The sequence below is a fragment of the Osmerus eperlanus genome, chromosome 12 (genome assembly GCF_963692335.1).
Source record: "Osmerus eperlanus chromosome 12, fOsmEpe2.1, whole genome shotgun sequence".
Lineage (NCBI taxonomy): Eukaryota > Metazoa > Chordata > Actinopteri > Osmeriformes > Osmeridae > Osmerus > Osmerus eperlanus.
The window spans coordinates 16,365,960-16,391,493 of NC_085029.1; the positions used below are offsets into that span (position 1 = coordinate 16,365,960).

General features: G+C 44.8%; 1 protein-coding gene across 11 annotated transcripts in view; it reads left to right on the forward strand.

The window, feature by feature from the left end:
- Positions 1-1,293: 1,293 nt before the first annotated feature.
- Positions 1,294-25,534, forward strand: part of LOC134031325 (calcium-activated potassium channel subunit alpha-1a-like) — a 61,839-nt gene continuing 37,598 nt past the window's right edge. For 8 of the 11 annotated variants that reach the window (XM_062474920.1, XM_062474917.1, XM_062474911.1 and 5 more), the window contains exons 1-2: positions 1,294-1,836; positions 9,146-9,301. In XM_062474920.1, coding sequence (XP_062330904.1) covers positions 1,549-1,836; positions 9,146-9,301 — 444 coding nt within the window. In that variant the 5' untranslated portion in view covers positions 1,294-1,548. The remainder of the gene's footprint in view (positions 1,837-9,145; positions 9,302-25,534) is intronic. The other 3 variants (XM_062474910.1, XM_062474915.1, XM_062474916.1) reach the window with 1 other exon arrangement.

Genomic DNA, 25,534 nt, shown 5'->3' on the forward strand with positions numbered 1-25,534 from the left:
TAAAACCGAAACTTTATTAATTTCAAGTCAAATGTAGTTGGTTGCTGGGTGATCAGTCAGTAGACTAATCATTTGTCTGTTGGAAGAAAGGATACAGGGAAATGGTTGGGCGTCTACACTTGACCCCGGATTTTCAACTTGTTATGACATTTTTTGTCCACTACGAGGAGTAACTCACCACGACACGGGAGTTGATTTGAGTTTAGTTATCTTTGGCTATATTTTCCGTTCAAGCTACCACGCTGTAGGAAACGCGTTACCTACTTTACCGATAATGCAGCGTATGGATTGTCTGCTTGAGTTGTTGTGTTACTTTTATTAATAGGCAATGTGTGTTTGATGCACAAATTCAAGATCATTTTAAGAAGTTCGTTCCAAACTCTTGATAATGTGTAAAATAAACGACCGTGGAGCTAGGTGGAAACAGGGCAAATGTGATAGCCTACACCTGGTGATCCAAGCAAACCCTTTTGTTAGTTGTTTTTGTCTGTAACAGGTGTCCTGGTTCAGTTGGCAGTGTTAGTTTACAACAAATGTAGCCACAAATGGATAGAATGACTGTTCGAAATGATTAGGACCACAAAACGATGCTATTATAATGGGCAACACCTAAATAAAACTATTGATTTAACTCAATGTGTCGACTCTGAACGTCTTTTAGGCCTATATATAAATCTGACGTTTGTACATTTGTTGTTTGTGAATAGGTACGTTATCAATATCATCAGAAGAACTCAAGGACCCCTCCAGAAACAGGTGACATCTGCGCTGTCAGTCCACATACGTAGCCTAAATCATTTAAATTACCTTGACTGCCTCTTAGAAAAAAATATATTCGTCACTACAATTATTAACGTTTTAATAAACTACAAAAATTATAGAAATCAAGTAGTGTTATCGGTATGAATCGGATGCATGATCTACAATCGTTGATGTAAAAAGGAATCTGTGGGCGTAGATCAGTGAAGTCCTATTTTGTGACGGGCGGGGTTTATGGGGGGGAAATGAGTGTGCATTTGACCAATGAGCAGCAATCAGCATTTAATCCCACCCAGACGTGTAAATCTAGATATCAACCTTTATTCTGGTTTTCTACCGATAAAAAAAGGAGAATAAAGGATGAATCCTCGTCTACCGCCTCCTACACAGTATCACGAAAAACAACCAAGCGGGAGTGGAGAAGACAATCAAACCTTGATGCAGTAGCCTACCTGACTATTACATTTTAATTACAAATAACCAACGAAGAAGACGTAGAGTGAACGCACTTTAAAAGTAAACGCAATTTAAAAAATTCTTCTGAAGAGTTCACGGTAATATGCGGTTAATACAGAATGAACATGTGAAGACACAATTTACCACTTGTGGATGAGTGGTGAGAGGCACAACCGAAGTCTGTTCTTTGAAGTGAAGTTTGTGCGTTGCTGAGAACAGCAGGTTCTATTGATAAATACGGATGAATACACGGAGGAGGGGGAGCGACAGTTAAAGCAATATGGCTGAGCGGTTGGGCAGGGGGCGCTGGCAGAAACTCCCCAAAGATTCTGGATGCTAGCTATTGAGGATGGCAACAAATCCCTGGACATCGGTAGCAGAATAATGCCGAAAAACAGAAATAATTTCAATCCGGACTCGTCCTCTATTCACATATCCAAGATGCACGTGAACATCCCTTTTTCTCCTGATGTTCCTTGTGATAGCAATGGCCAGCGCATGTGGTGGGCATTTCTTGCCTCCTCTATGGTCACTTTCTTTGGAGGTCTCTTTATCATTCTACTGTGGAGAACTCTCAAATACCTGTGGACGGTCTGCTGCCACTGTAACGCCAAAAAAAAGGTACGGCATAGGTTTCCCATGACATCATATACACCTAGTTGCAGAAATCATGCATATTAAATATTTTGCAGATCAGTAATTGCAATTTTTTAAATGTATCCTTGTACAAGTTTGCCTGTGTAGAAATTTAAATCATATTTGGTGTCCAATGATCTAATGAATCCCATTCATCATCAGAAACCATCATGTTTTAAATATAATAGTTAATCATGGGTAAGACTATACAAATGTAAAATGTCTTGGGCTACACTGAAGTTTTCACTAGAATCTAATGATGTAATTATAACTTATCTTTGAATGTATGTGTACATGTTTTATTCCAGCAGATGTATCACTTGTAGAACTCCAGACCAGTTCTTCACCTCTTGACACTTGTTGTTGAGTAAAAACAAATGTGGATTTTTCCTACAATGTCTACCCCTCTGTAAATGCAGACTATAGAGAAAGCTACAGGGCAGGAATAAATAAAAATAAAACCTTAATCAATATTCTAAACATGGTTATTAAATAAAAAAAACAAACAACCATTAATAGTTCATTAAAAGTGAAATCTTTGGCCAATTTGTGGCTTATGCTCATGACCAACGTTCTACTTTGAACAACAGTTCTAAAAAGGTAGTGTTGCTCTCATGTAATGCTTGCTGTTTGGAACACCCAACTACACTGCATACTCCTATTTTATTTGACAGGTTTCCAACATTTAGGAATAGTTTTACCCAGCCGGTATGCACACTCACAGCTACTGCTCCTATACACGTCAAACATTATTGGATGCCCATTAGATACACTTAAAAAGTACAATTATGAACCATAATTATTGTGTCAACCATTTACGTACGTGTATTCAGTAAGTATCGAAACACAGTACCCGTAAAGGTTTTGTCCCCCTCGCCCCCCCCAAAAAAACTTGTGTTCAAGTCAGGTGGCTGAGCGGTTAGAGAATCGGGCTAGTAATCAGAAGGTCGCTGGTTCGATTCCTGGGGTCAAATGACATTGTGTCCTTGGTCAAGGCACTTCACCCTACTTGCCTTGGGGGGAATGTCCCTGTACCTACTGTAAGTCGCTCTGGATAAGAGTGTCTGCTAAATGACTAAATGTAAAATGGAAATGTAATATGCTATAATAATGAAGACGTCTAAATAAGGCCTATGCATTAACAGCATTATCTCACATCACAGATAAGAGTCTTTAAGTTCACTTAAAAGGAGTTTCAACATTGTGGCATTGGTCAAATTCCAATGGGTTGTAACCAGTTAAATTGAGTTGAAATTCAATTAACATGAGATTGGCTTAAGAAGAAAAGAGACCAGCTGTAATTCCGACAGAGATGTATCCAGAACATTATCAGTGTGCTCAGTGTGTCCCGCCGTGATCAAGGTGCAGCCATCGGGAAGCAGAAGGGAAATGCCAGAGTCTGCGTGAAGGACACGGCTCTGACCTTCAGTGATCTCAGCGATGGCTCAAACCTGTTTCGTTCTCTTATCGGCCCTGCCTGCGAGCCATTAAATCAAATGACTCCAAACTACCTCAGGTTGATTTGATTGAACAGCTTAACCATTAGTGCAGAATTACATTGGCTACAGAGCTAAGGAGATGGAAGTGATATAAGATAGATGTTCAGTGGATTTTTTTTTAATCAGCGTCACATTGAACCAAAACTTGGCAATCTAAATGTGCTCCCACATGAAAGCACAGTTTACATTTAGTCATTTAGCAGACGCTCTTATCCAGAGCGACTTACAGTAAGTACAGGGACATTCTCCCCGAGGCAAGTAGGGTGAAGTGCCTTGCCCAAGGACACAACGTCAGTTGGCATGACCGGGAATCGAACTGGCAACGTTCGGATTACTAGCCCGATTCCCTAACCGCTCAGCCACCTGACTCCCTGACAGTTAGGCTCATGTTTGTCCATACTGCTGGTTAGCAACTGTGTCATCTGACCCTGACTCATTATCCTCTCAGAGCGCTGCTGTCCGTCTGCCCTGAAAATGTGTGTCTTGGTCACACCAGTAATATGTGTTATGTTCTGTGAGACACGGAGAGAAGAGGAGAAAGTGATTCCTACAGTCATATCAACCTGTTGTTAGATCAGCTCGTCAGCCATTAGAATGACTCACAGAAGTGAATAGACTTGGCTTCCCAACTGTCACTCTTTCTGTCCTTCTCTCTCTCCCTCCATCGCTCCCTTTTCCCCTTCTGCTCTTCTCTTTGGCATTTCTCGACCTGTCCCAACTGTCTTCTTGTTTCCCAGAATCGCACTCCCACAGAAATGCAGTGTCAGGCAGGCACATACGGTATATACCATATGAATCAGTTTTTTTGTTGTTGCTAAGCAACTAGCAAAGTATTTCATTATAAAAGAAAATCTCCCTTATGCAATTGTCTAGGCTCTGGCGGTGAGTGGAGGAACACCTCCAGCCCCCACCCAGTCTGTGCATGTGATTAGCATTGCAAACATGGGCTCTTAGTGTTCGGAGATGGAGGCTGATAATCAGTTTCCTCCCTGTTGTTTTGAGTTTGTTCTTGTTCTGTTTGGCCAGCTTTTTCCAAGCCTAGAACAAGGAAGCCAGTCTCTAACAGTAGGCCCTCCATCTTCATCTCTGATTGCTCGCCTATGGCCCTGGTTTTCCTGGCTGTCTAATGACAATCAATGAAAATCCTCCGCTATGAGATACTGAGGAATAACAGCTATTATCTGTCAGGGGCAAGAAGTTGTGCTCACAGTAAATAGGTGATGCTTACAAAATCATGCCAATTTGTACATGGTCATAATGTAGTCTCTTTCTAGGATATAAAACTTTGCTGGATACCCTGTGCTCAAAATAGGTCTTTCAAATGATTTTTTACCAGAACCCTGCCAAGAATAACTGTTGCGGTTCTGGACATAGAGTAATGAAAGTCCACAGTGTGTCAACGTGGGCTAGCTCCAAGGTGTTATGAGCCAGGAGGACTAAGGAGCCATGGTTACTGGTGCTTGCCAGCTCTTACCTTGGGCCATGCACCTCCACGGCTTTGCAGCCCTGCACTAATCAATGCACACATCCTGTGAGATGACTCAGTCCGTCTCCACATGTGGAGAGGAGGGTAGGGTGGGGCGGAGGATCTGTCTGGCTTGTGTTGCTGTCTGGCTCAGGGATCTAGTCCAGAATCGTAGCCGTGTAATCACATTTGATGTTATTGTATTGACACACAACCAATGGAGGATCTCTCCAGGTCAGCTGACCATGTGAGCAAATCCTTTCCAGCATACAGTATTACAGACCACCCAGAGCATGCAAAATCTGGTTTGTGAGGTTGGCAGGAAAGGTCACATGAACTAAAACAACAAAGATAACTTAAGTTTTGAGTCTCAGTATTGAGGCTGGTTCTGGTAGACAGCAGATGCTCTATCCACAAATGAACCACCACCATCAAAACAGTACTACACAATAAGAAACACTCAGGTATCAACAGGTGAGCCCGTTAACAAGAACCCCTGACTGCCTGTGTCTTGAGGAGCCCCATGTCTAATGCTGTGCATGTCTTCACCATTGATCCACACAAACCTATAAAGAGCAGGAGCTAGGTTGCCCTTTGATGCACGGTTAGATTGTTTGGATTTTAATGAAGCAGGTCCAACAGTATACTGCATGAAATTCGATTCTTTATTCAGCAGATGGTGCAGGCTATCGATTGAAATAAGAATAATTAGTCCATTTTGTACCGTGCCCGTTTTGGCAAAGCTCTTTGTAGATACTTGATCTGCATGTTCAGAGATAATAATAGGTGTACCAGACTATGATTCTTCTGATTCCTCTATTTCCTGTCTTTCAGCTCTGTTGAATTGTTAATTCATAATTTATGATTTGAGATGTGTATTAATACATTTTTGAATAATGCAAAGACTTTTGCAGGAATTGTCAAGAGCCACATGTTCCATTCTTATTTAATGTACTTTTCTTGAGAAGATTTATTGTGTAAATGTGTGTAATGTTGATCAATGGTCCCTGGATGTGGTTGATTTAGGGTGGATAAAAGAGAATCTATATTTAGTAGACTATATGATCCATCAGTTTGTCAAAAGATGAATGTTTTTTAAGTTAATGTTTTTTTTAGATGAAACCATATAGTATATCACATTTAACATTTACAACATGTTTCATGTTGTAAATGTCCAAAACTAGTTGGAGATGTATGAGAGATGGACATAAATGTGACAAACATAAGGGTAAAACCTAATTCAAAACGTATTAACATTTGATCATGAAGCTTGAATGATGGCCAAACTGAGTTTCAATTGATAAAAGGGCAGCTCCTTACATTAAAGTTAAGTTTGGTCCCCTCGAGATGAAGCCATATTTGATTCATGAGGGAAGCTTTTCAGGACTAATTGGGTGGATGGATGTCCTCCATCACCGCTGCCCATTCATCTTTGAACTTTGCCTTTTTTGACATTAAACATTTATAAAGAACAGGGGTTTTCAGACTACATTTTTAGACATCATCATTAGTTGGTAGAGATCAGTGGGACTCCAATTATACCTATTCAACGTCTTCATTACTTCCCATCACGTTTTTCGGGTGACTCATTCATTATTTCTCTGAAGTTTTACCACACCCATTTTAACCAGGTGATGTTTGGAAGTCAAGGACTAAAAACATTTCTTTTTAGTAGATCTTATGAGTTTTAATGATCTAATTGTATTTTATATTGATGTTTTACCCTGTTTTATAATCTTAACTGTAGCACCTTGAGATCTGTTCTCGGATGAAAGGTGCCTTAGAAATAAAATGTATTATTATTACTTCAACCACATGCTTCCTTTTGAAAGTATATGATCAGATATTTGGAGTTTGAATAACTATTTTAACATGATTGCTGTATACCTGTCAATGGTGTGTCGGGTTCTAGGTTAACTAAGCGCTGGACATGACGCCAGTTAAGTCAGGCCTCTGTTCCAGAGGACTCAATTAAGGATGAATCTTTGTGTTAACCCTTGTGTTATCTTCGGGTCGTTCTGACCCATCAGCCGTGTGACCCACCGTCGTATTGCGACAACTTTACCGCATACAAAAACAAAGTGAAGCATTTTCTTTTAACCGTTGGGCTGTCTCAGACCCCCCACATTGCGAAGGTTAAAATAAAATTATTTTTATTTGTTTTTGTATTGGGTAAAATTGGGTAAACACAACGATGGTTCGTTATGAACCTTTGGGTCATGTGACCCGAAGGCAGCACGAGGGTTAAAACATGATCATGTTTGGGTGCCATGGCCAGGACAGAGGAAGTGCATCACCACTCAGTTAATCTGGATGCCTGGCCTTGCTCCAAGTCATATCCTCTTCAATGATCTCATTACTCAGTAGTACACTGATTTAGCCAGGCCACGATGGAGAAAATGGTTATTAGATGCGGTTTTGACAAGGCAAACTTACTGCACATAGTACACACACAGCCCTAAGAGATCTACCTGTTGTACTAATATTAATGACTATCATTGAGAAGCTGGGACTCATTAAAAACAATTGTTATCCAGGGCAGTTTTAACACTTCTGGGGTGTGTTTGCTTTTTGGCAAGGCAAAACCTATATTCTCTCTCCATATATAGGGTGGGTATCTTTTGGTACCTCACGGTTTGATTTGATTCTTGAGGTCATTATTCGATTAAAAATCGATTTTACCTATTTTTTTAATACAAAAATAAATATTTTTTTACAGTTGTGAATCTATGTGAATCACTAAAAGACTGAATCGCGATTCAAATGTGAATCGATTTTTTCCCCCACCCCTAATAATAAATATTTCTTTATTATAATTATGTCCCCCCCACATGGAGTGATTTTGATAGAAAGCGAGCGCGTCGTGGTTTCATTCTGGCTCACAATGAACGAGCGTATTACTTTCTAGATAATAGTTCAATTGGAAACGCTTAATTGAAATGCAGGTGTTTTGTAAGGCACCTAATTGGGGCACATACCATTCAGATCGGGTGTCCTGCCTGTGTTGTTCAGAGAATGTCTTGCATAAAAAATGCACTTTTAAATAAATGTCCTAAACCGAAGCCTTTACCCATTGAAGACTCTTAGAATAAGTACATCAGCTTCTTCCTTGTGCTGGTGTCTGGCAGTTCAAACATAGACATGAAACCCTGTTTCCACTAACTAACCAGACAAACATCTCCTTGATAACAGCAGGGTACTTTTACACACATACTGTCAATGTAGTTTTTTTCCCACAGAATAAAAATCTCTCTGTGGCGCACCTCCATAATTTTCTCATTGTCGTGGTGAGTGTGATGCAGTTGGCATTCATTCACTCAGTCCTTGAGTTGCGTGAGCACTGCACCCCCCAGCTCTAAAGATTTATGGTGGGGTGGGGGGACGGCACATGCCGCATAGTTACATGCCAGGAGTGCTTTGAAGCCAACTGTCCAATCAGAGGGACACATGATGGCCCCCCCGTGCATGCTGGGAGCGCGGCGTGCTGAAGTCCTGGGCGTACACACCGCAACGGCGAGGTTGCCGTGCTGCAGTAAATGGCACAATGTTAAAGCAGCTGTCGGTGAATGACGCACACACTGTACATAGTAACAGTATGGCCCCACCAACAATGGTAGTGGTCTCTTAGAGACATGACGAGACTACCTCAGCCCAGGACATCATCACAGCATCTCTAATCTCTTTCATCTACATTTTTTCACCATCATCACGTAGAGTTTTTTTAGCTTCTTGAGTATCCGCTGAAATGACATCAACTCTCCACTGCAAACAAAGTAGATCCGACAATCTGATGACACCGGCAAGATGGAGTGTTTGAGTGTGTGTGCGAGCGAGCTAGAAGAGAGAGTGGAGGCTGAGCTACCACAGCAACCCACCTGACTGTGGGGCTTGTGGCAGGGGAGCAGAGAGCTAACCTGTGCATCCTGTCTAGATTTCCTGCTCTGTGAATCATGCCAGTCCCAGCAGACAGCCAGCCCACTCACTGGAGCAGAAACACCAGGAGCTCTCTGGCTACCATGGAGACGCTCCCGGGTAGTCTCCCAGGCCCTGGCCTGGGCTCTGCATGTTTGTCTTGCTCTTCGCCTCCTCATGGACACAAAGCTGCTCCCACAGCCTCATCCATGTGGATGAGGGACCTCGTGTCAGGCGGAGCGTGATCAAGCTGGGCCTTTCCATATTTGATGTTCTGGGCCGACAGAATGATTTCAGTGTCTAACCTTGTCTCCTTTTTGTTTCCCCCTGCACTCCCCTATCCTCTCTCTCTCTCTCTCTCTCTCTCTCTCTCTCTCTCCCCGCCCCCCCCCCCCCCCCCCTCCATCACATGTGTAAGCATGTTCAGCGAGTCCACAATCCCTTGGGTGACGGCATCAAGCGAGTCGGTGACAAAGTGACGGAGGTAGCTGCCAGTGAGGTGGGATGGATGACCTCTGTGAAAGACTGGGCCGGGGTCATGATATCAGCACAGACGCTGACAGGCAGAGTCCTGGTGAGTTCTCAACTTCCCTCCTTCAGTTTGACCTCCACAAGGTGCATAAAACTAGCCTGGCTCTGCCCTCCTACGTACTTCCGCTCAATTTTGATTTAGCTTCTGTACTAGGTCTGGCTATGAGGTAAGTAAGTCAAATGTCTCAGGTTAATTTTCTACCGGCCAATCAGCGAAAAGAGGGAGTGGCTGAGAACAATGACGTTGATGTCGTGTGCTAGTTGTGTTGTAGTTCCCTAATGGCGGCGGAGAAAGATGCGAGCGAAGCCATTCGGTCCGTTGTGGCAACGCTGCCGAATATCCAACAGCTAAAGCCAGAGCAAGAACAAGTTTTTCTGAGTTTTGTTGGTGGCCATGATGTTGTGGCCCTCCTCCCCACGGGGTTCGGGAACAGTTAGATTTTCCAGCTACGGCAGCTAGCTCTGTTACAGTAGTGGTGAAGGAATTGGCGAACGCTAGCGATTGGTTATGGCAGATCAGAGTGGCTCTGGGCAGATCCAATAGTTTTAAACTTCAAAAGAGTACCCGCCTACAAGGAAGTCAACGCCTGTCAATGGAGCGAGGCCAGACTCTCTGTACAAGTGAAATGTACGAGAGTCTGGTTAAGACCAGGCCAGCATAAAACGGTCTGTCAGGAGAACAGTGAGATCAGCATAGATAAGGTGGTCACTATTCACAGACTGCTCAATGATGGCCAAAATGTTACAACCGGCAGTCATTGTGCAGTATGCTTCCATTTGATTGAATTTAATATGAATTCAGGGCTTTGTTAAGGGAATGAAAGCGTTCGGAATTGAGAGTTCGGAGAACATGACGTATATTCACAGACTCGCAGTGATGTCAGCCAGCTCAGTTGTCAGCAAGTGAGAGCCGATTGACATTTGACACCAAGCCACTAAACTGCCATGATTCAAGATTCAACATATTTATTGTCATGTATACGGTTTAACAAAGTTAGTCCGTACAATGAAATTCTTATAGCGCAATGTCCTCCTTCCACATAATTACAATTAAAAAAACACTAAAAAGAGAGAAAAATATCTAAATATACAGTCAAAATAAAATAAATTTAAATAAAGAATAAAATAAAGATGGCCTGTGTTCTGATGGAATATCCACCTAATGTTGAGTATCTCTCTCTGGCGCTTTCACACAGCAGAACACAGTGTAGCTGGACAGTCCCAGACTCTGAAAGCTCAGCCGTCAAAACAAAGAGATGACAAAGGGGAGGAGATTTTAAAAAGCGTATTAAGGCCACACACCCCATAATACCCTTAGCCCGGGACAGCTCACAGTTAACCTCGCTCACATGGCCCCCGGGCCGGAAGTCATCGCCATGGCGCCTTCGTTGTTGATGATGTCACATGGAGAACACATGCTGCTTTATGCCTTCGTTATCCCCATTATATTGTGCGGTGGGATTAAGAGAAGATTTAACGGCATCAGATTATAGTCCCGTCATCGTGCTTAACCTTCGTTTCCCTCTCCTGCGAAGCCCGAGCGCCTCGACCATCCTGCCAAGGACAGTCCCCTCCAGAGGAGGGCACCTCATCAGGCACGAGGCGCTTGGCACCGACACGGGTCTCGAAAGGCCGGATGATTCCGCCAGAAGTGCTTAGTGAAGCTAGTTTAGCGGCAAGGCCTGATGAAATAGCGTGCGTGTGGGTGTCGTGCCAAGGCCCGCTGCAGTACTCATAGCATTATCCCCCCCCCCCTCCCTCCTTCCTTCCCCAGCTGGCTCTCTGCATGGTGGCTGGGATTCATGAATGCGCCCTGGATGCTTCCATTGTGAAAATGGGAAAAGTTTCAATCTGGACGATCTGATTGGCCGACCGCTTTCATTCACACGTGTGTCCACGTAGCTGGCATCGCCAGTCAGAAAATAAAGCACCTTGTTGTAGAAACACCTCCGATTTATTTCACCTGGACGAAAATCTTTTTGGTTTGCGTTGCAGGTCCTGGTGGTAGGTCAGGTTGGTGAACTCTAGGTGATAGCTGGGAAACAAAAGAGGATTTATTTAAAGAGGATTTGGTCTGCCCCCTTGTTTTTCTCTGTTCTATGACCAAGACTGCAGAGTATGAGAGGACGTGATAACAGCAGATAGAGAGCTGTGATCTAGATATCACGCTGTGAGTAATGCTCCAGGTCCTGTCTGCTCTGGGGGCAGGGAGGGGATCCAAGGCGTGTGTGTGTGTGTGTGTGCGTGTGCGTGTGTGTGTGTGTGTGTGTGTGTGTGTGCGTGTGTGCGTGCGTGTGCGTGTTTGGGAACGTGTGCATGCATGTAAATGCTTGTGTGTGTTTGTGTGTGTGTGTGCGTTCGCCCCGGCGCAACTGTTTAGTCAGCCCCGGTCCGTAACCACGGCAACGGCAGCTTACCTAAGCGGAGCAGATGTGTATTCCATGTCGCCTTGTTTAGGAAGGCCAAATTAAAGCCTGTTTCTGGGCCATCTGAGGGGGTATTTTAGTCTTGGAGGGGAGGGGGGGGGGATGTTATGAGAATGACACAAATGAAAGGTTCTGTTCAGACAAACGGCAGAATGACTGTTGATGGGGAAGGGATGTAGATGCTGTGTCCAATGAGGGCTCACCAAACCCACACACCCTCTGGGACCCGGGAGGACTTCCTGGGTGACCCTGCAGATTGGGAAACATCCACTGTTGTCTTTCAGGATATTTGCCTTTAGGGTCATTGGCTATATCCACCATCTGTAAAAGCATATCTGTTTGAGCTCAGGTCTTCCCCCATCTGTGCACTCAGATAAAACAGAGCGGCATGTTTACTTTCTAATGACAGGTCAACCGCCGGTTGGGAGATGGTGATGTGGGGGGTGGGGCTATATATATGGAGACAGCCCCCCCCCCCCCCACCCCCACCCAGTTAAATAGAACGCTCCATCTGTTAGTCACCTTATTAGCTTTCCCCCAGGTTATCTACTGCAGTCACTAGCAGCGCTAGCAGATGTGTAGCATCGCAAACCTCTCTCTCTTCAGTGCAGGTGTCATCACCTGTGTGTCAAATCAAACAAACAAGCTGTGGACCTGAACAGGGATGCTGATTTATACCCACCTGGAGAACCCTCCGCTGGTCTCCTGGCCATTACACACCTACGCCTCGCCTCCGAATCAACGTTTATTCACGTGTTTTGAATCCGCAACATGCCGGGTGTCTTCACTCGGTCTTGTTGCTGTGACTTGGGGTGGGGATTGGGTTTGGATGCTGGGTTTGGGTCTGTGTTTCAGTAAAGCCTGTTTTCTCTGCTATGACGTACCCCTGCTGAGTGACATTTAGCCCACCTAGGCTTGGCTGCTCCTGGCTAGGAGGGTGGAGGGGGAGAGTTGCCACGTCACTTGGGTTTTCTGCTACCCAGGGAAGGCTGTTCTATTAACCCTCGTGCTGCCTTCGGGTCACATGACCCAAAGGTTCACAACGAACCATCGTTGTGTTTACCCGATTTCACCCAATACAAAAACAAATAAAAATAATTTTCTTTTAACCATTGCAATGTGGGGGGTCTGAGACAGCCCGACAGTTAAAAGAAAATGCTTCACTTTGTTTTTGTATGAGGTAAATTTGTCGCAATACGACAGTGGGTCACAATGACTGATGGGTCAGAATGACCCGAAGATAACACAAGGGTTAATGGCACCATGGATCTACCTCTGGTACTGTATGACGTACAGTAGCATCTATAGGACCCTCTGACCCTTTAACCTCCATCCCAGCCATGATGGACGGATGCTACCCAAGAGAAAGCCCTGAATCTGAGTGTCCTAGCCGATCTACACCCCTATCGTGTTATCTTTTAGCCTGTCATTAACTATTTAATGTTGTTGTGTGTTGGTTGACACTGCTAAAGGACAAACGATAATTGGACCAATGCCAACATGGGGAACGAGACATCCACTGGCAAAACAAATGGTGATCATATTCATAGACCGGCCGCGAGGGAGGGAGGTCAGCCCGTGAAAGTCAAACGAGATGCAGGTGACGATTTATGGGAGTCTGGAGCGCGTTTGGGTCGAACGTCAGGGAGCAGCACAGGCTAAAGGGAATCACGACCCTCACTGCAGGAGAAGCAGAAGGACATTTTCAGCATGCTCCCCTCTTCCGCTGAGAGCTTGGGTGAGTGGCAGAGGAACTACAAGAAAAAGCTTTTTGTGTGATGAGAGGAACGAGGGCGACGGGGGAAGGTGCGAAAGAAGAAGAGGCTCTTTGTTCTCCGAGGTGAATGCGGCACAAACTGCAGCATCTGACTGATCGTATCGAGGGAGAGGTGAAGCTCACCCGTAGCTGAAGAGACTCGACGCAGAATGGAACTAAAAGCTGTCTCCCCATTGAGACAGACAGACAGCGGGATGTTCAGCTCGCTGTCTGTCCCGACGGGCTTTCCTCTCATGACCATGTGCTGTTTTTCCAGGCTGCTGGCGTCTGGTGTAACACACCCAGCTGATTCTTGGCTGTGTGGCACTCACAGTCCTGGCTTGTGAGTCCGTGGCCGTAGTCATGTCACCAGCTTGCCCAGGGTCATCTGGCAATGGCCGATGAGGCCAGGTGCTACCTGTGGCGTGCAGTACGAGGGGAACTGTGTGTGTGTGTGTGTCTTTCAACTCCCTCTCTGCTCCCAACACTCAGTGTTATAACCTGGTAGGCAGTGCCACCAGTCACTCATGCCCGCCTCGCCACCCGCCCGTCTATTTTGGGTGGCAGCAGCTGTCTAGCCTGTTTTCACAGGGCTTGCACAGGGAGACAATGCCATGTGGACCGAGTCTATAAAGCTGCATTAAAGATACCCGTGTACTGTAATATCTGTGTCCACAGTTGCAGTCTATTTATACCTGTTTACGGCGTCTGAAAGGAAACTGATGGGATTGTTTGATACTTTCTGTGACGTTTGTGCTCATCCATATTTGATTGTACACGCACACACACTCACACACTCACACTTACATTCACTACATGGCCTGTAGCCGTGACCCCTGAAAAAGCATGTGCCTTCTTCATTTGAGACCAGTTCCCTTGAAAAGGAGCAAAGGTTTACATATTCATCACAAGCGGGGGAATTTCCATAGTTAACTGAGGGGAGCAGGTTCTCTCTCTGTTAGAAGCTCTCCGTGATGAAAAACTACCCGAGGGGTGACTCATTCAGCGTACTGTTCTGGATGTCGTTGTTCTGTGTCGGGGAGCTGGTTCATTGATCTCTCAAAAACACTATTTGTTCAATAAAACAACAACTTTTGTTCCCCCTCACCCACGCATGTGTGCGAGGTGTGGAGAGTCTTGTGAGACGTCTCGTCTCCTAGACAGATATTGAATGTATTAAGTACATTATACTTCAGCTTAGCGATCGGAGGGTGGCTGGGGAACACAATGTTGTTGTATTACTCCCCCTTCTATGCTCTTTATTCTAGACCGTGAGAGGTTAAAACCTGAACTCAGCCAATATAGGATTTAGAGCTGAATACTGTAGGTCTCTACTTGTGGGACTTAAAAGTTATTTTCCTACTGTGTAATTATGTATTAGTCTAACCCGACTTACAGTTTATTTGAATAAAATCAGCACCTCACATGAAGTACCGTATCCATTGCTACTGAATGCCAAAGCAAAGCTGGCTTTATGGCAGTCTTAGAATGAAAAGCTGTTAACTCGTTGTTGAGCGCATCCAAAGCTGCAGTGACGACGAGCTCAAATGTTGTCGCTTCTCACGGTGAGATCCTGTACGGTACTCTGTCAACAACTAAAGCAGAGTCGGGTTTCGACTCGGAGTAGTTAAAGTATACGCCACTGGACATAAAACCTGAGCAGTTGGAGATATCGGCCAAGGCTTTGACAGAGTGTCTGATTTCTAAGTGCTTTAACCACACACACACTGTTATTAGGAGACAGATATTGAACTACCATTGAAATGCCACACATCTCCAAAACATTAGCGACACATTAACGATGCACTAAATAGCATTGGCGATTTCATAAGGTTGTGGACAAGGACACTGTAGGCTTACAGGACCTCAATACAAAATAACTAAACCAATCATTTCCTGGATAGCTAGATAACAGAGAATTTGTGGTGCATCTCAAAGTAATCTATTTTTCCCTCGTTGATACGAAACTACATAAGCTGTCAGATCTCTTGGCGGAAAACCATTACTCTTACTGTTATTTATTTCAGAAGGGTGGAACATTTTATTCTCTTTTTTCCCCCATCTAATATACGGAGGAACTTGTTACTACAAGCTGCCTATTGAGTGGGTCACTAAGAGGGCATGATGAAGGGGTGAAGGGCGGGGCTGCACACTAGTGTGTGAGAGTCAGAGAGAGACAGTAGTTGTGGCACAGCCCAAGGTTATCTGGAAACATCTGAGAATAGCAGACCTTCTGAATTATAACTACAGAGTATAGAGTTGATACATTAAACAGTGAATGGTGTGTTATAGCTGCAAGTTCAACAGTTCAATGCAGTCTACGCCCTCAGCTGAGAAGACAATCGCACCACAAGCCTTTAAAGAAAATTTGTTTTTAACAGCAACTCTAAGCTAGTTTATTTTCTTCAATATAAGGTTGATCTGGTGGCCAGGCGCTCAAAGCTGTTTTGTGTGGTGGACTCAGCATCTGCCACACAAACACACAAATACACAAACACTTAAACACAAGGCCTTAAGGCCGTCTGGGTGGTTATTTGAGGCAAAGGAGACACTATTTACACCAAGTCGTCTCCCTGCATTTAGAGTAATCACTGCTCCAGCAAGCTGCTCTGTTATTCTGGGACCAACTGTTGGGGAAAGTTCAGCAATTTGTTATTGTTTGTTATGCCACCGTTATTACTAGCGCATTTCGAAAAACTATGTTAGTGCAGAATGACTAGGTCTAAAAATAGTTTCAGGTACAGTATGTCATTTTACATTTAGATCTTAGTGGGTTTACACAGTACTTCGTGTTATTGAGACGGGATAGTGACGTAACATGGTTATAGTACATAATGTTATTATACTGTGTTTTATTTTTCTCCATAGATTATTATTTATCTCAAATGTGGAATCCCCTATGGAAAATCTATTTAAAAGTATTTCAAAAGAGATACTGGTTAGATATTTACAAGTTTACATCCAATAAGAGGTTTCTGTATTTCATACAGTTGTTGTTTACACCAATGTTGGTTAATCTCTCGGATTACGATAATGTTTTGGTTTAGATTCCTATTAAAAAAAGAAGAAGAAAAAAAAGAAAGACAAAAATCAACAGCTGTTCTGTTTGTTCTACAGCTGATCAGACAAATCAGACACCCTGATGAGGCCACACCAACAAAAAGAGAGAGGACACATCTCAATTTTCCACACTGGGTCCCTCTGTGTCCCTCCACTGCTGCAAGAGTCTCCCCAGGTGACGTCACCTGAGGCGCCTCTTGGCTCTTTGTTTAGCATCGCTCTGCAAACTGCAGCTGAAAGATGGGATGTGGCACAGCACCGCAGCAATTAAAGCCATGCAGGATGTTTCCAAGCAGAGATTAATTCACTAATGATGCATAGAGACCGTCTTCCTGTGGCTCCCTTATTGATACGAGGAGGCCTGAAGTGTTATGCTGGGGTGAGCTGTGTCCGTCTACAAAGAGCAGTCACACCAGTGACGTAAATATGACTCTTAACTTTGTTGTGAATGAGAAAAAATATAATTGTGAAGGATCAACCAATCCTTCACAATTTCATTACCAGGAAGTCCTTTTCTGATTACGTAATCGCCCTTTGGGTAAGATCGCTGAGATCTGTAAACACTGTAACACAGTTAGAGATGCGATGGTGAGGGATAGGGTTCCTGCTTCCTTGGGAACACAACAGATAATCTGCTTTTATTGATGAGATGAGGGAGAAATCCTTCCTCCTTCACGGGTTCAAACATCAACAATAAGAGAAAAAGGGAATAAATATAAACCCTGCTTAGGTTATAATGCCGTTGCTGTCATCCCAGTAATACGTGGCGAGCCAAGCTGTAAAGCATCCAAAGCTTTAGACAACATTCCTCTCAATCATGTTTCATCCGGGCCATATTTAGGTTAATCATTTTCCAGTTTGAGAAGCGTAATCATTCAATTGGGCCCTTCTATTCTATCGTGATTGTTTCGGTTGTCGGCCCTGATTACACAGAGGGGCTGTGGCCTGCTCCTCCGTCCTTGCGATGACGGTGTGAACAGGAGGAACGAGAAGGAGCCTCGTTGACAGGGTCGCCCAGGTCACAAGTTTTATGACCTGCTCCTGTCACAGTGCGTTGACACTGTCACCCTGCTTTGACACAAGGGTGACTCAATACAGCCTCTGCTATATAACATTCTAATTTATATTGGAGCTACTGTCACAGCTTTTCAAAATGGAGGCTGGGCAGACCTGAAGCTTATTCATCACCACCTTCCACAGCTCTCCGTGGGCTTTTACCTAATGAATCTTACAGCGAGCTTTTTAAAAGATTGTTTCTGCAAAGCAGTTTTAATTTTCTTTTTACCATCTTGGTCTTTCTTTGTTCAGACACAGTGATTGACAACATGATGAACCAATACATTACCTGTCCTGACAAATCAAATCCCGACGGTCCCCTCTATCATCAGTTAGGCCTCATTGTCCTTTGAATGTGGAGAATGAATCATAGAGGTATACGGCATGCTTCAAATGCGACAGTTTTATCATTAAAGTATGCCAAAGCCATTAACTACGATAATGTATCGCTGAACATCAGATGGCTGCAGATGAGCAAGATGGAGTCCCAATGTGTCCAACTTCTACTTTAACCCTAACAGGTTGGATGAAACAGCTCTTTGATTGCTCTCAAGAACATTGAAAAAGGACTACGTGTCTACGCAGAAGTGTTTTCATACGGTTTGCTACTGCCAGATTTCCCATGCGGAATAAGTGTTTATGAAACACATTCCATGTAGGTGATATTTAGACCTTGCTTGAGGAAGCCAAGGCAGAAGGGTGCCGTCCCTCATTAGTATGCATGTTGTGTGGAAGACTATCTCAGACTGCACTGGGCACGAGGGAAGCAGGCAGTGAATACCAGTATGGAGTCAGTGCAGGCATGCAGCTGTCTGCCCTGACATCATCCTCTGTCTCCACACTGGGAACATCTTGACGAGGGAGGACAGGGACACTGACAAGATTACAGAAGGATTCGGTATCTTTAATTGGATGCGTTGTTGTCGATGGCCAACATGGTTGTGTTTGATAAACAACGGCAGAAGCCTCTTCGGGAGGGACAGTCGAACCTGATTATGCTGTTTGTCGGACTCTCGCGTACAACCAAATAATGAACAGGACGGATTCAGTGGGTGGCAAAGCGGATGTTGTTGTTTTTTTGGTCTTCATTATGCACTCAGGGCTGGCTCTGGTGAGAGAAGGTACAGCTGAGGCCTCTGCTACGCTAGCCTGGGGGACCTCCCCAGTATTTAAGGCTAAGCTGGTCTGCTGCGATTGTGTTAACTGGTCTTTGATCATTTCTGAAGCTTTTCTGTTAGTGACTAAAAGAAAACTGTCAAAATGATGGTTGTCAGATGGGGGGGGGTCAGATGGCTGAGCGGTTAGGGAGTCGGGCTATTAATCAGAAGGTTGTTGGTTCGATTACCGGCCACGCCAAATGACGTTGTGTCCTTGGGCAAGGCACTTCACCCTACTTGCCTCGGGGAGAATGTCCCTGTACTTAGTGTAAGTCGCTCTGGATAAGAGCGTCTGCTAAATGACTAAATGTAATGTAAATGATAACAACCAAAAAACAACGTGACTACTTAAATACAGAAAAACAAACTCCCATCAGACTCCCATCCCATCAGTTCTAATGTCGAGCCAATGAAGTTTCATAAATAGTTTCACAAGCAGGATATGTGTGTGTGTGTGTGTGTGTGTGTATTACTCGCAATATCAAAGTGCTCGGTACGGGAAATTCAGTAATATAGTAATAACAAGATACTGTTGCTAGGATCAAAAGGTCAAATCCCCTGCTGGCTCTGCTGTATAGAACATCCAGTCTCCGGCTCTGGGGGGGACTTTGGGACCTGGAGCACTGGTGACCATCGCCACAGTGTCAGCCTGCCTTTCAAATAATGAGCATGTGGAAGGTGGAGGGAGTCAAGTGGCTGAGTGGTTAGGGAATTGGGCTAGTAATCAGAAGGTTGCTGGTTCGATTCCTGGTCGTGCAAAATTACGTTGTGTCCTTGGGCAAGGCACTTCACCCTACTTGCCTCGGGGGGAATGTCCCTGTACTTACTGTAAGTCGGTCTGGATAAGAGCGTCTGCTAAATGTAAATGTAAGGCTCATAGCAAGGAGCAAAGACGCAGGAAGAGTGGAGGAGAAACACAGCTTCAATTATCGGTCCAACAGACTCCATCTTTTCATGTGATGTGCAAGAATTATCGCTAGACCAACATGGTGTCAGAACTCCTTATCTCCTTGGGTGGTCCGGAAACCATGTCCCCATGGTGTAGTAGTGTTCACCATCTAACCATCATTAACTGTCTTCTCTACTTCAACAGCTCCACTATTTATAGGCGTTTAACACGAAGATACGTCTGGTAGTCCAATAACATTTACGGTGTCGATTTGAAACGAGCTTCGAGTTACATGTCGATGATATTGTAAATGTCTTGAATGCTCTTTGGATGTCTGTCAGTGTACTGTTGGTGATGTTTATGGGTTAAGTCATACAAATCCTAAAGTGCTGTTATCACTTCAAGCTGGGAGTGTACCTCCGAGAACGATTGTAAACAAGGGAGCAGCTGTCTTAGCAGTCCTTTTTCAGGCTAGGAATGATGCTCCAGGTCTCTTGAACAGTTGAAAACCTACCAAAAATATGCATTGCCCTATACAGTCAATGGATCATTCTTTTATATGTTCAATTCATTCAGTTAGTTATTGTACGGTATTTCAGTTTAACAATGTCCTAGCACTGTCTTGGTACAGCTAGGCTTGGTGGCTGTGGAGAATGATTTCATCAGCCAGGTATTTCTCAGGGGAGCTGGATGCTTCGGTTATTTTGGGCGAGATGACAGGGTTCTTGGTCACATGCTGGCCTCCAAGCAACAACTAGTTGTTGATAAATGTGTTTTAATAAACGCTGAACCACGTAGTGTAATGTGTAGTCTGTCGGGTTCATTCATGAAACCACAGTCCCTGGTAGGATAACTCAGCGCTACCAAAATGGACACGGGAATGAGGGCTTTGCACCGTGGTACAAAGATGGACAGAGTTGAGCCCTTACGAATCTCAGGCATCCCACCAATGGGAGGTTGGAACGGACTCTGACCTTTGGCATTGTGGAAGGGGAACGCTGACCCCTGAATGTGGCTTGTTTTGTTTCGAGCGATCGCTGTGTTCTTTTTTAGAGCTAACAGAGGTTCAAGGTTACCCGTTGAATCATTAAACATTGTTTGTCAGGTCACCTGTTTTTCCCAGAGGGTTCATTTGATAGGCCATACAGGTCTTCAGGGCTTTTAACAGGGTTTCTGAAAACATGCTCCAGCCGAAGGGACCAGAAAGAGATCTCCACAAATTATTTCAGCAATTTGATCAACCTTTCCAGTGTGTGTGGGGGGGGGGGGAGTGGGGGTATAGTAATAACATTACTGCTAAAATATTGGGTCTGAATGTGGATGTGTGAGTGTTTTCCATAAAAAATCCCACACAACATTGTTACTATTATTATGAACGTATTTGAGATGTCAGTCAGGGGTCCTGCTGGGTATGGGGCCCTGTGTGGATGTTCTCACTGTGTGGATGTTCTCCGCTGTGTGGATGTTCTCAGCTGTGTGGATGTTCTGAGCCGGGTCTGGTCTCTGCATCCATTTAGTCTGGTTATATGTATTAGTTGATCCCCTATTGAAAACCTCTTGGGTTATAAATGGCAATTGTGACAGCTATTTGATATAATGCGCTCATAGAGAGCTTTCCTCATTTAGGAATATTTGTATTTGAGTAAAATCATTGTTGCCGTTCCATCATGTTCTGAGGGTAGAACTTTATTTGCTCGCAGAAACTACCTTTCAACTTCCGAGTTGAAAAATATCTCTTAGTAACTGGTCGGAAAATGGTGTTATCAGGAAGTAAACATGACGTGTTTGAGTGTTGTTCTGATGAAAGCAGAACTGGAGACATATTTCCTGACGCCAGTGTTCTGTACAACGGTGATAATCCCAAAAGAGCCAGGACAGTTTTATCGCTATGGAGAGTAAGAACGTCCCACAGTAAAAGTTACAATGACAAAATGGCACCCTAGCAACCGAAAACGGAACTAAACTGAACTGAATTGAGGATTAAAGTGATCCAAGAACTCTCCATCACAGTTCCTGGAAAGCTACTATCTTATAGGATTTTTGCCCCCAACACAAATCTAGCACTCCTGACACTAACAATAAATTGGTTCATAAAACAATTTAGGTTAGTTACAGCTCATTCTTGAGTAGCACAGACGTGTCAGTCGGAGCAGAATAAAAGCCCCAGTGGTAAACCCCCACCAGCCAGCCCAGTGCTGTGGGTCTCCACCCCCACCAGCCAGGCCAGTGCTGTGGGTCTCCACCCCCACCAGCCAGCCCAGTGCTGTGGGTCTCCACCCCCAACCAGCACAGCGTATTTATCGGTCAAGTGTACTTCCTGCTCTGCTGTTTGTTATTCATCCTGAGCGCTGGTGAGTCAGACGAGAGCAGGGGCTGGAGGGGGATGAGTGGGCTCTCTGTGCCAGTAGATTTCTGAATGGCAGGACCTGCTAAGAGTACATCTGATGACCCTATTGAGGCCAGGGTTAGGGTTAGGGCATTAAAACCGTCTTGATCATTTCAGATGTGCCACACAGACACACCCGGGGGGGGGGGGGGGGGGTGGAAACAGGTGGTCTTTCCTGCCCTCAGGTGAATGTGAGGCTGCTGCTCGCGTTCTAAATCTTGCCGGGTTGTAGAAGGAGAAGCGCGGCGTGGTGGTGAAGGGGCGGTGGAGGTGAAGGGGCGATGGTGGTGAAGGGGCGGTGGAGGTGAAGGGGCGATGGTGGTGAAGGGGCGGTGGAGGTGAAGGGGCGGTGGAGGTGAAGGGGCGGTGGAGGTGAAGGGGCGGTGGTGGTGAAGGGGCGGTGGAGGTGAAGGGGCGGTGGAGGTGAAGGGGCGGTGGAGGTGAAGGGGCGGTGGAGGTGAAGGGGCGGTGGAGGTGAAGGGGCGGTGGAGGTGAAGGGGCGGGTCAGGCTACTTCTGCTACTGCTGAAGAATGTGTCGAACACGCCAAGTGATTTTGTCACTGCTGGGTGTGATGGCTGCTGGGTGGGATGGCTGCTGGGTGGGATGGCTGCTGGGTGGGATGGCTGCGTTGGTGTCGAGGCTCGGTGGGACTTCAGGGTCAAGCAGTCATTCGAGGGTTTACTGGGGATGGGGTTCAGGTTCTGTGTCTTGACACTTTTCATCCATTCACACTCTACTATATTATTTCTTTGCTGAGTGTGTTAGGCCTTTTGAAAAAGCACCAGATATTAAATGGAAGCCAAAAACAGCCGTCTGCTCTGCCGGGTGCACAGAACCGTTTGTTTGGTAGTATGTAGTTGCATAGTTGCTGAATACATTATTTAAAAAGCAATGCAAAGTACAAAAACAATCATTTTTTTACATGCATACAGACAGAACAACATACATTTTTAGTGCCAACAGCACCATGTGTCCATAGTCAGTGATCCCAGAAAATCTTTCAGCATTAGCTAACCATGCCCCCTTGTGGGGAGATGAACATCCATCTGTCAACAAATGGTTGCCCACTTCTATCTGGCTGTTTTTGACAGCACATAATTATGTAATGACCAAGATAAATGACACAGGCTGTCACATCATTGGCTCTCATTGACAGACCTTGTCGTTATTCCCCCCTTGGTCCCAGCTAATGTACTAGTATATGCCTTTTAGTTAACCCTGACATTTGTTTTCGTTTGTGTTTATTTTTAGGTCTGTGTTTTTATTTATGTATGTAAAGAGTCCTCTGTATGACTCGTACCACCAGTGGCCAGAGGCGCTCAAAGGAATCTCCAGCGTGGAGAAGAGAAGAGAGTAGAGTGGGGATAAAAAATGCATGGAGGTGTTTTCTCGGTACTGAGACATAATAGCATAGGCACAATGTAATTTCACATCATGGAAATGAATCAGGCCGAGTTCATCTATAATGGACAGCGTGGGCTGCTTGTGTGGCCATTGTGTCATTTGTAAATAGACAAAGCCGGCCAGGGTCATGGGAAAACTTCTTAGCGCGTTATGTAAAATGTGGACGCTGTTACCTGGATGAACCTCTGCTTCTCTTATCTCTGCCTCTCTGCCTCTCTTATCTCTGCCTCTCTTATCTCTGCCTCTCTTATTTCTGCCTCTCTTATCTCTGCCTCTCTTATCTCTGCCTCTCTTATCTCTGCCTCTCTGCCTCTCTTATTTCTGCCTCTCTTATCTCTGCCTCTCTGCCTTTCTTATCTCTGCCTCTCTGCCTCTCTTATCTCCGCCTCTCTTATCTCTGCCTCTCTTATCTCCGCCTGGATTAAGCCCCAACGACATTAGCACTTGCTTTCTAATATCTAAATTCAGATTGGTCATTTTGTAACAGTAATATTGAGCACTGAGCCCCTCAGAAGCATTGATCAGAGAGAGCCTGCTGAAGCCAGGGAGGAGAACACGCCCTCATGTATTTTCATCTGCAGTATGAGAATTAAAAGGAGGAAAAGTAAATCCATTCATTTTCTTTCCCGGTGTGCAACATAAACCATATTTCTTTTGAGGCTTTTTAATGACCTTGTGTGCCATGACGGTGACAGCTGCAGCGCTGTCGAAGTACGATATAAATCTCTCCCCACTCTCCTGCCTGTGCACTACTTAGGGAACCAGACGCTCCAGTTCACTGACAGAGGTTTTGCCCTCAGTTGAAACAGCCTGTAACACTTTTCAGATACTGTGCTTCAGTACATGGTCTCAGTATGCTCGATGAATAATTTACCTATCAACAAATGTCTACTAATCCTGACCAGATTCAACAGAGATACAGTTAAGTTTGTAGTGTCTAAATGGAAAGAATATCTCTAGGGTTGGCAATTACCAATGCACAGCACTCAATAGGTATAATGGAAACTAACAGAGGAAACCTAAGCAGACCGACCCTTTCCTTTGTGTGATTGACAGACTAATGTCAACAGTAAATAAGTCATGCGATGCCAGACGTGGCCGCTTGTTCCCAGGATCCACTGTTGGCTCCTGGAGTTTAGCTCAGTTTCCAGCTCCTTCCACTTCACACTGATTGAGTTTCAGCTGCAGAGCCTCGCGTTGTCAACATGACAACATCTGCTTTGTTCACTAACACCTCCACAGCAGGTGTATATTAAACCAGCTCCTCTCCCAATCTGTTCAGACGAGGTGTAGACTAGTGATGTGTACTGTTCTATACTTTAGTTATTCCTCACCGACTGAGGCAGAGAGAGGCAGAGAGAGGCAGTGCCCTGGTTTTGTTATTCAAATCAAATCAAATTTATTTGTATAGCCCTTTTTACACGCAAGCATGTCACAGAGGGCTTCACATATGCCCATAGAACTGCCCCTCAACCAACCTAAACCCTCAAGGAAGACAAGGAAAAACTCCCAAAAAACTCAACAGGAGAAAAAAATGGAAGAAACCTTGGGAGGAGCAATTCAGAGAGGGATCCCCTCCTCCAGAGACGGTTGGTGAGAGAGAGGAGCAGAACACAGGCTAAACATAGTCATACAGTGTCGATGGGTTTTTAAAACACCAAAATCCATTATTCAACTTTATAGATGTAGGACAGGACCGGGAGACTCGCGACCAGGTCCAGCGTTGGCTGACCGACGACCAGGCAGGTGCTGACAACTCAAACCCCCCACACCACAAGGGATGTGTGTGGGGGGGGACAGAGAGAGGAGAGCAGGGATTAGAGAATGCCAGGAGCAGCTAACAGTTACAGTCATAATAGAATGAGATCCCCACCGGTCAAGTGTGGACTGGTGCAGCAATTTAACAGAGCAAAAAAGGGTAATTTGATGCAACCCCACACACCAAGACAGCGACAGCCCCCCTCATTTGGAACATGAAATCTGTTCCAGGGGAAGAGAACTCTAAAATAAGTTATACTTAAAGAATAAGGATGGAAACAACCTTTTGTGTTATTGTGTTGTGTTGTTGTGTTGTGTTGTTGTGTTGTGTTATTGTGTTGTGTTGTTGTGTTGTCTCCATGTCTAAGCTCCGGGTCTCGCT